The following is a 14607-nucleotide window of genomic DNA, read 5'->3' on the forward strand; positions in this document are numbered from 1 at the left end:
TGTCGGGGACTCAGAATTTTTCTTTGTCCCACGCTCGTGTCATGTTGATTAATTCACCTTCACAATATGTTAATTGTCAGTTATATAGATTACAAGGTTTCTTCGGCACGAACGTAAGACTTTCTTCATATCACTCCCGATATGCTGTATGGAAACCTCACTCATTATCAGCAGGGTGTAGATAAGGGAGGTGGTAGAGAGCAAGTATTGTATGAAACCCTTTTATTATATAAACACCAGTGAAATACCAGGATTTTTCCTTTTACTTAGAAAATCATATCTTCAGTGCATGCAGTGAAGATACTTGTGTGAAGATATCATTCCTTTCTGATAGCGTTTTTCTTTTGTTCTTTTAACTACACTTAAATTTGTTGATGTATGATCGAAACATCTTCGGATCTACTTCGGTCGTCTTCGGCAATCTTCGGTTATCTTAGGAAAATGTTCGGAAAATGTTCGGAAGCGTTCGTCTGGCGTTGGGAAAAATTTTGGAAAATCTTCGGAAAGTGGTCGGAAATCTTCGGAAAATCGTCAAAAACGTCGTCATTAGTATGTTTATATAATAAACAGAATATTACATGCCTGCTTGTGGATACGAATTTTATCTTCTCGTGTTCAACTCAATATCTCACTCGTTCGCTGCACTCACTCGTGAGATATCGAGTTGAACACTCGAAGATAAAATTTGTATCCACGCACGGGCATGTAATATCCTCTATATGTAGGCAGCGCTACTTTTGAACGCAATTAAAAATACATAATAGATTTCAGTGGCAGATCCAGACCTTGAGCTAAGGGTACACCCCGTTTTTTCTTGCTTGCCCTGCCGGCTTTTCTTCCTTCTGCGATTTTTGTTTTTTACCCAAAATAGGCGGGGGGGCGGGGAACGCACCCCTCCCCTAGATCCGCCACTGGATTTCATGCTTTCTAAACGTAGCAATTTATTCTTTTCATATCATTGATACAGTGCAAACACGGGTAGTTAATTGAGTCCAGGTTGTGCACGCGAACTTCACTCTTTTTAAGATAAAGCACTGATAAAAATGTTCGATAAATACGCAGAAATGCTAAGGCTTACCTTGTGTTTGTCTTTTTTTTTCTGGAGCTGAAGCAAGTCCCTTAAAATTTTCCCCTTTTTAACTATATAAATGCAAGCATATAAAATCCTCGGGCAATTCTGAATCGGAACGGAATGAAACGTCAAACACATAAATTTGCATTCGGGTCAGACATTACCTGAGAACTGTCTGTATGGTTGTCTAGGTCTTTTTAAAGCGAGTAATAAACCAAGCCTTAGAATGGTCTAGAACGACTAGAATTAGTGTTCATAATCCATATCTGAGAAAAATCAATACTTGGGCGGGATTTTTCACGGTTTGCGATAATCAAATAATGTAAAAGGTTTTTGTCTTTTTCCACGGATCCACAGTGAAAAAAAATAATTGCAGCAGCTATCAGGGTTGGCTGTATGCTCCTTGGGCGGTTCATGAACAAATATTGACGAGAGCTCATTTTTATTCATCTATGGCGCCATGCAAAAAGTAATTTTCCGTTTAAAAGTAATTTCCCCCCTCGGAGAGCATGACTCAGGGAAATCAACCCCGCACCGTCCCCCGCATCTCGCTAGCGTTTAGCAAACATTCTGGAAGGAAACTCGACAATTTTCGTGAAAGTGCTTTGTTCTTCGAGAACTATTTAAAGCACGAAAAAAAGAAAAAAACGAAAAATTATTCATATTGATCTTGCTCGAACATAGTTGGCTCAAAGGGTTTTTTGAGTTATTGATTCGATTCTCATATAATTAACAGAGCAGATTACATGTATGATGTAATAAAAGCAAGATCCTGAGTTTTATTAATTTTCGGACCATGGCGAATCAATGATCTTTATAAATTCAACCTACAACATGTCTCTATCCTTCATCTCTTTAAGTTATTTGTATATGTCTTGCGGTTTTTACATAGTTTGCCAGTGCTGAGTCACGCCGGAAAAAGGTCAGGAGTTCGGCAGCTGTTATCTATAAGCTGTTTTGAAAAAATATAAAAATCTTGACGTCAGTTTTGTATAATGCTGAGTGTGTACATGGTTCAATGCGAAAGAAACTGAGAATGTGAAAGTTTGAAGAGACAATACTGGAAGAATTTATCTAGGGTTAGAGACAAAACGAAGGCTTTTTCAACAGGGAGGCATTTTCGCGATGTTAAATAACATGCTCGATAAAATGCTTACCCAGCAAATGTTTGTTTGCTGTTCCATGTCTCGTACTTGACGTGCTGGTATTCTAGTTATGCCAATTTGCATGATAATAGAAAGCAAACTCAGCAAAGAAAAAGAATTGGTTCATGCTTTTAGCTGTGCACATATCGAGTTATGGATGCACTTGGGAAGTTTGGAGAGCACTCAAGAAGCTAGAGTTGTCAGAGTTGCTCTCGGCTGTCGCCTCGAGCTTTTCTGTAGAGCCAAGCGATTTGGAGAAGCACACGAAAAGGTTCAGAAACTCGAATATTTCTCACTTTTTGTTCAGGTTGTGTTTCAATGTTCGGCACGTTTTAGTGGGAAGAAGGAATTTCTTTCCAGTGAATATTTCCGTGAAGTGACTACAAAACCATCCAACTGTACTCTTAGTCTTAGTTTTAATAGTATTATTTTAATACGTATTGCAACGAGGGGGTCTAAGTAGTCTCCTTCGCAGCCTTTTTGTGGGATGTCACGCAACGCTCCCTCCAAAGAAACGTTGGTTTACCATGTTTACCGATAAATTTCCCACGATTTCTTTGGGGGAACGTTGCGTGACATCCCAAAGAAGAGGCTGCGAAGGAGACCAGGGTCTAAGGGTCTAATATTAAGCCATTTTCTGGCACTTTGTGTGAAATCACTTCTATTTTTCTTTGTTCGTGTATACATACGTACTTTTTTCTCTGTATGTGCTGCGAACAAAATAAATTCTTCTTCCAGCTTTAGCACTTGACTTCATGTTTCTCCGTACGCGTCCAAAGTTCGGCCAACAGCTCGGCTTGTGGGCAAGTTCGGCCGATGAGTAACACTTTTTTCAAATTTTCTTATCGTTTATTTATTTTTCTCTCAAGGTAATGATCCTTTTTACAATTTTCGACCCAGCGGCAAGACGTTTATTAACCTGGCAGTCGACTCTAGGAGTCTACGTCCTCTTGGTTTTAGCGGTAAGTTAACTTTCGTCACTGTTTATAAGCGAGCGTCACAGGTGCAGAAAATCAAGCAGACTCGCTGATCAACTGAGACTAGCAAAGGAAATTTATATCTAAATTAGACGCTGCGTCTCGATTATGAGCTCGACCTGATTCGACCAATTGAGATCCTATCACCGGGTAATCCGCGTATTCGCAAGCCCAGGGGTTTCGGAGCCTCGATTTCATGCCCCAAGGGCCACGATGAATTTGTCGACTGGGATTACTATTTGCTCTGCTTCAAAATGCTACTGCTTTTCGTTTTTTGGTGGAAAGAGATACTTTGTGGAGAAGCCTGTTTTATGTCAAAAATGGATACGTACTACGGTACAAAATACAGGTGCTGTAATTCGAGTTTTTAGTGTATAAGAGTATATAGTCAGTTGAAAAGCCATTCAGAAGTTCTTAGTTATCTGATCTTGAGAAATTCAAAGTTCGATGTTTCTGTTGAGTCTACACAATGCTTGCGTATCTGAATTGTCAGCTGTTGGTTGACAATGGAAAATCAGACAATTTGTTATCATGGACAATGTCAATGGCTTAATTTAGCCCTTACAAGTCCTAAATGATGCATGACCAGCTTTCTTTTAATAGTACAGTAATACTTTGTTAAAAGGGACACATTCTGTGCACGGTCAGTGTAAAACGCAGACTGCAGACCGGGGGTAAAATGCAGACTGAGGTAAAATGCAGACTGTAGACTGCAGACCAGGGGTAAAATGCAGACTGAGGGTAAAATAAAATATTAATAACAAAAAACACAATGATCAAATCCGAATCAAATAAAGACTTGGGAGTGTTCGTACACGTACCTGTAATCTTTTTACCAAAATCCCGAAAACTCAAACCAAAAGACGTTTCCTAGCCTTAGACAAACATTATATTATCAACCTCGAGATCTTGAACCTCCCATTTTGTTGCACCAAGTTCACAAGGGCCCGAACTAATCATAATTCTATGCATTTTACCTTTGTTTACGTCTCGGCCATTTTGAATTTTGTTAACGTGATTAGGTCTGGGACCGACCAACTCTTGCACCGCAATTCCTTCATCCTATTTTCATCGACAAAGGCTTAAGGTAATTCCTGTGAAATAAAAGTTACAATAGATTTTTGTTCAAACTTTGTCCACTAAATATTTGTCATATGATAACTTCAATTTTGAAATAAAAAAGGGGGGTGCCCATGCTCATTAAGGAGCAGTGAGGCATTGAAAATGCCCCATTTTGGCATTATTTAATGCTTATTATAAGAACGCATTCCCAGTAATTGTGACATCTTTGTAAGCCCAGACTCATAAGAACACGCATTAAACTACAGTCAATACATTGTGTCAGACCACAAATAAACGTTTAAGTTTGATTCAGACAGAAAGCTAAATCCTTGATTAAAAATTTGAACCAAATTTCTTGACGTGGTTACCGACTGAAAAATAGAAAAGACCACAGTGTATTTGCTATTTTTCTTATTTATTCAATTTTCAGCAATAGAAATTAGATCAGTCTTTTCTCATGCAAAGTTTATGATTAGTTGATTACAACGACTGGAAGAAAAATTGGGGTGCCCATGCTCGTTGGTGAGCTAGAGCCATTTTTCAACTGACACAACTCAATATCAAGGCAAATCCGTCATGTTTTCAATATGCGCGTGCACAAGCGCGCGCTAATGGTGCCATAAATTATGCGCAGTAAGGATGTGCAATGCAAATGTGAGGAATGACCTTAATAGCGTTCAAACCACTGTGTGTCTTAGCTGCTTCAAATGGACTTGGAATCATTCGGAACAAAAGGCAAGAAAAACACGACAGCACAACAACAGTGCAAGCTAAACTTGTAGGTATCGAGCCTAGTTTGTGAAAGACATTCAATCGTTGTTTACGACTTAAATATATCAAGAGGTTTGTGAATTGGTATTTGCTGAAAGGTGACAGTCGGCTATCCAAACACGAGAAATTATAACATTTCGGCGTTCTCAAATAATCGTTAGTATGACCATTTTGTTTTAAGAGATGCCAAAACTTGACGTGTACAAAATTCAACTTCTGAGTGAGGCCTTTATGTGTTTCGTGAGTCCTGATGTGGCATTTTACAAACACTATTTATTTTATCCTTATGACTCATTTTTTATTATTAATATTTTTTATTTTACCTTCAGTCTGGATTTTACCCCCGGTCTGCAGTCTGCGTTTTACACTGACCGTTCTGTGCATCTATACCAACTCTTCCAGGATATCCAGCCACCAAATCTCCCAGTCATGAAGGAAAGCACTCAAAGTGCCTTTGAGTAAAATAAAGTACCTTTTTCGGCCTATTTTTGGTATTTTGGGGTGAAAAATTTGGAATATTTGACATATTTTTATTATTGAATAGGCGGAGCTTTACGATCAATAACGTTTTCTAATCTTTCTAGTGGTAAGAAGATAAAATTTGCCAATATTTAACTGAAATATTCAAGTCCATTATAAATTGTTTTGCATTTTTGTCTTTTTTCTTTCTTAGATACCTGTAAGGGTGAGAACTCAATGTCCAGAGTGCACTGGCCAATATATAAAAACAGTCGACACTACAACAGGGGAGTGCATCAGTTGTTTCCCTTGTCCACAGTGTGACGGTGATTACACTTCATCAGTCTCTTGTGGAACAACTGTTCCTTTTGGTACAGAGATAAAATGTGTAATTCAATCAGACCCTGTGGTTCTTCCTAAGGCTAGCACGCAAACACCAGCCACAAGCATTCATCCCACTACTAGTTCCAGTGCTCCTACCAGATCAAGTATTAAAGGAACTGACAGATCAGATACCACAAAGAAGCAGGAGACTGAAAAAGAACTTGCGTCAGCAGGATGGAAGAAATACTCAAGTATCTATATATTTGGTGGAATATTTCTTGCAGTTGCACTGGTAGCTGTCTTGTACAGGATTAGCAGAAAGAGCAGAAAACAAGTACCACTACAACCAGATGATCCTGTCAGGCCTGATTCTTCCTCACCAACACAGTCAGATGTTCTTCCTCAAGACAATGAAACTTGCAGCATCAATTACACAACAAATGCTGTTGAATTTAGACGTCTCAATGGTCGTACATCTGAGATAGGAGATAGCAATCAGAGATCCCAGTGTTTTGCAGCACAAGGTTCTTCTGAAGGAAATAGCAAATCCTCAGATTTTGTTGCAGCTCCAGGTAAATAGTAATACATACCATCTTGCCTGTCTCTATGGTAGAATTGTAAATTTTAAGAACCCCTTGACCGTAGGCTATAATGGTGAGACATGATATGATATGGCCCTCAAAAATGAGCTACCATGAGTTTCTTTATGAACACCGGGTTCTAATGAACTACTGGATCTACCAGAGCAATTTAAAAATAAAAGCCATTAGAAGGCATTAATTTAATAAAGAAAATATGTATATGATTATTAAAACGAAATCTGATAGAAAATCGAGCAATTTTAGCTTTTAGTGGATTAATATCAGTACCAGAATAATTTTAAGTATTTTACAGTCCTTTTTACATTTTCTTAAAGCTAAAGATATAAATAATTACCTGAAATAACACCAAAAACAATTCTCCATGGAAAGGAGAGAAAATAAATTTCAAAGTTCAGAGAAATTGTGCAAACATAGGTAAATTTCATCATCAGTTTCATTTCACCAGTACTTTCAAGTGTTTCATACAAAGTTCAACATTTGTTTTGACGTTTGGTGTTGCTAGAAATGATTTTTTTTGGGAAGACATTTAAAACAGTCACACAGAAGTTGGCAATGTGGTGTAAATAATCTTGGTACTAGGTTTTTGTCTACTTGTTACTCAAACTTCTGCAGATTCCATCTTAAATACAGATATGATAATACTGTTGCTGTGAAATAATTTTTATGACTGCACAAGAACAGCATGGTAGTACAGCATTTGTATCAATATCCAGAAGCAAGAAACTGATAGTTCAGTTTGGTTTTAGTTTGTAGATCTATTTGGGAAGTGGAAGGTACAGATTACATTGTGTGTGATTCTGTTTGTTTGGCATGAGAGCCTGGTGTGATTTCAACTCCAATGTCAGACATAATTCTAATTTGAATTTTAATTTATGTATAATTATAATTCTTATTACAATTATTATTTCAACTAACACTTTAGAGTGGGTTAGGATTAGGGTTAGGGTTAGGGTTAGAACTGAAATTTAGTTTCAAGTTAATAGAGGGACAGAAAATACCAAATCTTATTGCAAGTCAACATGCTGACACTACATTTAATTTATTTTCTTGTTTACAGTTTATGCTGTTCAGTTGCATACCCGGTCAAGTCCTCCTGTACCGCTGTCTCAATTTCTCATTGTACAGAACGGTGCCATTGCTGATAGTATATTGGAGCAAGGAGGACCTATTAACTGGTCAGCTCTGTCACAAACACAAAAATACAACACAAAGGTTTTGAAGATGCCATATCCTCTTCTGTACAAAATTTGTCTCTTACTTGATATACCGAGAGCTGATGGGAATGATGTTAAAATGCTGGCATACAAGCTTGGAATTTCACTTTCTGACCTTGCCATTCTTAAACAGGCAGCCATAACACAACAACCAGATAATAATTATTTTAATTCCACCAGCTATGTTGTTCTAAACAAAAAGAATTCTCTTTTAGTAAAGGGTTTTGTTGATATAATGGAAGGAATTGGAAGGGATGACATCATCTGTCTGATAAATGACTGGTGAAATTAAAGATCAGATATCAATTTATTCATTAACCACAAGGGAAAATACAGACTTGTAAGCAGGTATGAATGAGGGGCCAAAAGACCTCAACCTTTTCCAACCAATTATAACACGCATATCAATCAGATCAACCATCATGACAGATCTATGGCATTTTGAAACTTAAACCCCCAATATATTTCCTGTTTCTCCTTACCACCCAGATGAGATCGTAACAATAATAATTATTTATGACCATGTCAAATAACATGATATGGTGAATTAATTTCAAAACTCGCTAAAATTATTTGCATTTTCCCATCACTTCCAGTAGTGGAGAGCTCCCTTCTTCAGTTTGTGTACAATTTTTCTACATGATTGAAAGAAGTGCAACTTACCCAGTACCTAGTACAGGGTAAAGGCAATTGAAATTCATTTGGTTCGATTTTTACGGCTCTTTTTTGTCACTTTTAACCAAAAGTTCTCTTCAAGAGTGAAATAGTTACCAATATTTTTCCACAAGCACACTTGGATATGACATTATAGATAGCTAATGAGGTGCATAGTGCCAAGTTGTTTATAATATCATCCATATCCAGCAAGAACGAGTGGAACAATTGTTTTGCTAAAAATGCCCACAAAATGTAGAAAGTTAAAATAACGTAAGAATAAAAATGCTCAAAAAAATACAGGTATGCTCACTATATTCGTATGGCATGGTATAATTAAAAATTATACCATGCTGCCCGAGTTTTCTGTCGAGTGAATACAAGGTCAATGAGGCCTAGCTAAGTCAACTATTACTCATAGAAAACAAAGGCAAGACACGACCAATAGACTAATTGGTTTAGTAGACACTAAAGGATAACAGCCTAAAATTATATGTATAATTTTCAGCTTCAAGAGTAGCATGTGCAATCGTTGTCTATCAGCGAATAAAAAATGAGAGAACCAATCAGATTTGTGGATCTCCAATAGAACACTAAGCCAATGAAAACTGCTGAATTGCATTATCTAGTGATCCAGTTCTCATAACCAGGCTTATCATTTCACAAGTAGGGGAGAAGATAGCATGTCAAAGAGAAGCTCAACTTAGTAGTCCGTTTTGTACCTTATTGAATTCTCTTAAGCTTATGTTTAATGATCATTATTGGTATCTGGTCACTTCGCTCCATGGTTAGATTGCTCCAAGCTGCTCCAAGTGAGTTTGCTCCAACTTGCATATAGATTATTCGTTGTTCTTTCATCCACTGCCAAGCCAAACTCAGTTACCTGTGTGGAGCTATCTAACTTTTAGTTGGAGCGAACTGACTTGCAGCTAACTAACCATGGAGTGAAATGACAGTAATTCTCATTATTGCTCATTATTTTTTTAATCCATACTTTGTTTGCAACAAACAGCAACCTTAAAGTCAATCCTGACTAGCAATTTTTGAAGTTTTTTTCTTATTAAATTGATGCATTGTCACTGCTGTTATCATTTTTGAAAATATATTCTAAGCCATACCAAAAGTGGTAGGAGAGTGTTAGTCATGGCAGTATTATAAACCTGCCCACTTTTGCAATGTCAATGTATATGTGCCACTTGTCACACAAGTGATCATGAGTCCCATGCATTGTCACACATATTCGCCAATATATCCAGGGCTGTATGGCTGAGTATGCTTGATTGAGGACCTTGATGTTATGGGTGAACTTACCTTTTACTGACACAATTCACTCACAAAGTAGCAAATTTGTTATAGGTGTAAATATCAAGGTAACAGGTGACTCAAACTTAACAACAGCCCAGATATCGCATGACTTAAGTTCACTAACTTGACATTCAGGTACCTCAAATGAACTACTCTTAGTTAAATAGTTATTTAATTGTTAACTTGATCCAGTCTGAGGCTTGGAAGTCTATGCCTTCTATTTAAGCTTGAGTTAATTGGTTCAAGGTTGTTTCCTCTTCCAAATTATTATACAGGGACTGCAGCAGAGGAAGGGGGTGGGGTGACACTGGTAGGGCTGTATCCTTTTCTTTAGGGTTCCAGATGACATGGATAATGTATGATTTTACCACTTGAGAGTACTAAAACAGCAGAGCAGTGGCCCTCTATTAATGTTTGTTTGTGTTGGCCAGAGTTTTTAGCCCTACCACTTTAAACTGGTCTCTGTAGTCCCTTTTATAGTATGCAAATTTGGAATTTGGAACATCTTTGGAACTCCAAATGAATCTTAGAACATCTTCTAGGTCCAGGCACTAAGAATGGACAAGAATAGGTAAAACGTTGTATTTGATTTAATCAGCATTATTAGGTTCTAAGATTTGAATATCTATAGTGATCTAAGCCCTGGCCAAACAATTGCAACATTTCAACCGAACATATGGCAATATTGTTCGACGCAACATGTTGTGCCGTAATTTTTGGCACCCTGTTCCAAACTTGAGCCAACAACACCCGACATGTCGCATACACCCAACATGTTGCAACACGCCACAACAGGGTGGCCAAACAGGTCCAACATGTTGCGCCCAACAATTTTGTCATATGTTATGTTCAAATGTTGCGATTGTTTGCCCAGGGCTTTAGACTACACGTGCTATTTTTTTACAAAAGAAAACCGTTCTTAATAGTTTTCACGTTTGCTGATTGTTGTAAGGGATGTTTTGTTTAAAAAGTCCTTGTGCAGCCTCATGATTGATAATAACCTTGTATAGAACTCCTCATTTAGGCTAAGAAAACAGCAATATTAGCTAATGTTGGTTTATTTAAAGTATGCAGGCATCCTTAGTATTTTTATGTTTAAGTGTTAAAAGTTTAAATCTTTATATGACAGTTTTGGGGTTTGACAACAGAAAGAATGCTATATAGACTGAAAGCTTTAAGTTTTGTGTGGATGCCTGGTATTTGTTTTGTTTGCTATGTTATTTCACATAAATGTTGTTTGTGTTCTCTTTTAGATCACATTTTTACAAATAGTAAGTTTTAAATAGCAAGTTTAGGGTAATAGAGTTATTGCATATCTACATTTTATGAATAAAAATATGAATTAAGTTATAAAAAAAATTGTGTGATATGTTGATTGTGGGTGCTAAACTTGGATATTCCCCAGTTTTAGCTGGGAAATATTTGGTCATGTGATGCGTGTAGACTAATCTGTGAGCAAAAATATTTGATGTCAACCCCTTGAGCAAAGCGAGAGGGTAATGTTCGAGCCACGAAGTCGTGAGCATACTTGACGGCATCTCCATTTTTGATCACTTCATTCTAGAAATTTTGTTTTAGCAAAATTTCTGTGTTTTTGTTCAGTACATTTGTTGTATTAATAACTATCCTAGCGTCACCTATGTTTGTTGCAGTAAACTATGTTAGGGCTGTTTATGTCTGATCAATAAACAAGACTTGTATTAAATTCGAAATTATTTTGCTTTCATTTCACTGCAGAGTGATTAGACAACCAATTCATTTTTAGTGCAGAGTGCACTATTGGGATGGTTATGGGAGCTGCCTGCTGCTAAGGAACTAAGACGCTAAGGTACTATGGTGCCATGGCGCTAAGGTGTAAACTTTAATGTTTGTTTAATTAATTAATTTCAATTAATTAATTAGTCTAGAGGCAAGGAAGTAGTGGGGGTAGGGTGGGAAAGGTACATGTGTACTCTACGTAAAACACGTTCTATCGCCGTCACTTAGCTTTAATAATAATAATAATAATAATAAAATATTTATATAGCACCAATCCACTATTTGTCCATGGCGCTTTACATTAAATAAAAAAATATTTAAGCTAAAAAAGAGGAGGGGAAAAAAAAATTAAAAATCATCTAAAAATTAAAAGAGTTAAAAATCTTGTTTAAAAAGATATGTTTTTAAATGCTGTTTAAAAATGTCAATCAAACTACTGGATCTTAGTTCAAGTGGGATTGAGTTCCATAGTCTTGGTGCCGCCACAGCAAATGCTCTCTCTCCATATGTTTTCAGTCTAGCTTTCGGAGTCGCCAGAAGGTGTTCAGAGGATGATCTTAATTTCCGTTGAGAGGTGTTGTACTTAAGTAATTCACTGATGTAGTAAGGCGTTGTTCCATTGAGAGCTTTGTAGACCAGTAGGAGAATTTTAAAAATTATACGGTAGCAAACAGGTAACCAGTGGAGCTGTTTTAGGACAGGGGTGATATGATCAAATTTCCTAGTACGTGTAACAACTCGAGCTGCTGTATTTTGAATAGATTGTAATCTTGAAAGTAGATGTTTTGGAAGACCATATAGCAGTGAATTGCAGCTATCTAATTTCGCAGTAACAAAGGCATGAACAACAATTTTAGCACTCTCCTCGTCAATGTACTTTCTGATTTTGGCGATATTTTTCATGTGATAATGAGAAGACTTGCAAATTGATTTTATGTGTTCCTCAAAGTTAAAACACTTATCAAAAATAACGCCAAGATTACCAGCTGAGGATGATAGAATAACTTTCCTCGCATCGCAAAGCTATATATTTGTTTCAGGTAACCCCTTGGCTCTCCTTGTGGTACCATTCTCCTTAGAACAAAACTAATTTGTCCTAAACGCATGCGTAGATTAGTTAGCATTCGTGGCTTCTATATTAGATATGGTGAAGGACACATTGTATACGGAATCACGCACAAATGTTGAGTGGTTTTCCTTATGGTAGAGCTCAACATGTAAGACGCATGCGTTCTAGCATCGTTAGTGTTATACACTATCTTTCCACGCGGTATTTTATATATCATGTCATGTGACCAAGGACGGCAATTATTTTTCAGGTAGCGCCAATTGTCCCTTTTTATTGCAAAAGTGAAACGTTACTGTGGCTGCGTAGCTTTTAGAATTACACACAGGTCGGTTCAACAAATATCATCTGCTGTTTTCAATCTACAATAGTGTGCTTGTCAGGGTTCAAATGTATTGCTTCTCCTTAGCGGCTTGTTTATTTCTTGCCTTAATTGTGTCTGTAAGAGAGACCAAAAAGTTCCTAAGTTAGTCGCTTTAATACTCCGCAAATTGTAAATTTGTAACAAAAGAAACCAGGAAAATGCTCAAATATTGCTGCAGACGCCGTGGCACCCAATGAAAGCGCAAATTAATTTAATCAGTCTTTGAGGAGACTCATTCATATCGGCCAAGTAGCGCTGTTTATCTTCAATACTTTTCGTTGAAATGCTTCTCAGCCATCAATATCGTTGTGTGTTAATTTTGAATTGTTTTATTGTTAACAACAAAGGTGGCAACAGAAGAAGAAAGTGGTATTTCGTGACTATCTGATAATTAAATTAGTTCCAGTTCATCGGTAAAAATTTGCATTTTTAGTAAAACAACATCGTTTCTGTTCCGTTTCTTCATCACTACATCAGATATTTAACTTTCTTTCATTTATCTCCAAAAAACAAGGACATCTTCCGTATGTTTTGGAGAAAACAAGGGTTTCATATTACATGCCATTGCGAGGAAAACAAAAGTATCAAGTTACAAAGTTGGCGTGAAGAACTAAATTGTCACGTTTGCTGCTTCAGCGTATTATTGAATTTAAAATGAACGAAAATCAAAGTAAAACATCAGTAGTAATTAATTTGTGCGTAATTTTTGGACCTTGAATGAAAATACAACCTTGAAACATACACACTGCAAAGGGGAAAAGCCGTAGCAGACTACTAAGATAGACACAAACCGGAAGTGAACCGAGCATGGGTGAGTACTTATGGGACTACTGTATCAGAGATATCAATTGCGCTCTGCACTATCTGAGATTGTCTCACTAGTTAGTGCAGAGTGCTTTGGATTGACGTTGCTAAAGTTCTATGGCAATAAGGCACTATGGCACTATGGAAATAAGGTGTAAACTTTAATGTTTGTTTAATTAATTAATTTCAATTAGACTAGCAGCAAGGGGGGTTAGGATGGAGTAGGTACTTGTGAGTACTACGTAAAGTTGATAGTGCATAGACCTACCTTAATTCTTTGAACTCTTCAAAAAGCTATATATTTGTTTCGAAAAGCCCCTTGCTCTCCTTGTGGTACTTTTCTCTTTAGAACAAAACCAATATTTGCTCTAAACGCATGCGCAGATTAATAAGCGTTAGTGTCAACTACATATCAGGTGGAAGATACATTTCATACAAGATCACACACTAACGTTGAGCGCTTTTCCTTGTGGTAGAACCCCAATAAGTCGTACGCATGCGCTCTAGCATCGTTAGCACGATACAAGGATGCTAATGCGACTGCGTATCTTTTGGAATTACGTCTAACTTGGTCCAAGAAATATCATCTATTGTTTCCAAACTACACGACTGCGTTTATTTCATCCTTTAATTTTCTCTATCAAAGAAAGCAAAATGTTCATACCCGCAGCCGAAACTCTCCCAAGTAAGCGGCATTAAAACTTGTCAAATTGAGCAAAAACCCAGGAAACTGCTCAAATATTGTTGCAGACTCCGTGGCACCTACTGAAAGCATAAATTTTATCAGTCTCTGATGGGACTTGTTCACCGATGAAGGATATAATCTCGGTCAAGTAGCGCTGTTTACTTTCAATACCTCTCGTTGAAACGCTCCCCAGTTTTATTAATCGATATCAGTGTGTATTTTAAGTGGTTTTATTGTTAACGCCAAAGGTGGCAACAAAACGTGCTGTTCCGTGACAATTTGATAATTAGATCAGTTCCTGTTTATCGGTTAAAAGAAAATTTGCGTTTTAAATAAAGCAAATAG

General features: G+C 37.1%; 1 protein-coding gene across 1 annotated transcript; it reads left to right on the plus strand.

Annotated features, from left to right (window-relative positions):
- Positions 1-1888: 1888 nt before the first annotated feature.
- LOC145493078 (uncharacterized) lies at positions 1889-11838 on the plus strand. Its single transcript, XM_081472487.1, has 4 exons — positions 1889-2488; positions 3087-3179; positions 5701-6382; positions 7470-11838. Exons 1-4 carry the CDS (start codon positions 2288-2290, stop codon positions 7910-7912), a joined length of 1419 nt encoding a protein of 472 aa, XP_081328613.1. The 5' UTR covers positions 1889-2287; the 3' UTR covers positions 7913-11838.
- Positions 11839-14607: the final 2769 nt, after the last annotated feature.

Source organism: Orbicella franksi, chromosome 1 (assembly GCF_964199315.1).
Source record: "Orbicella franksi chromosome 1, jaOrbFran1.1, whole genome shotgun sequence".
Classification (NCBI taxonomy): domain Eukaryota; kingdom Metazoa; phylum Cnidaria; class Anthozoa; order Scleractinia; family Merulinidae; genus Orbicella; species Orbicella franksi.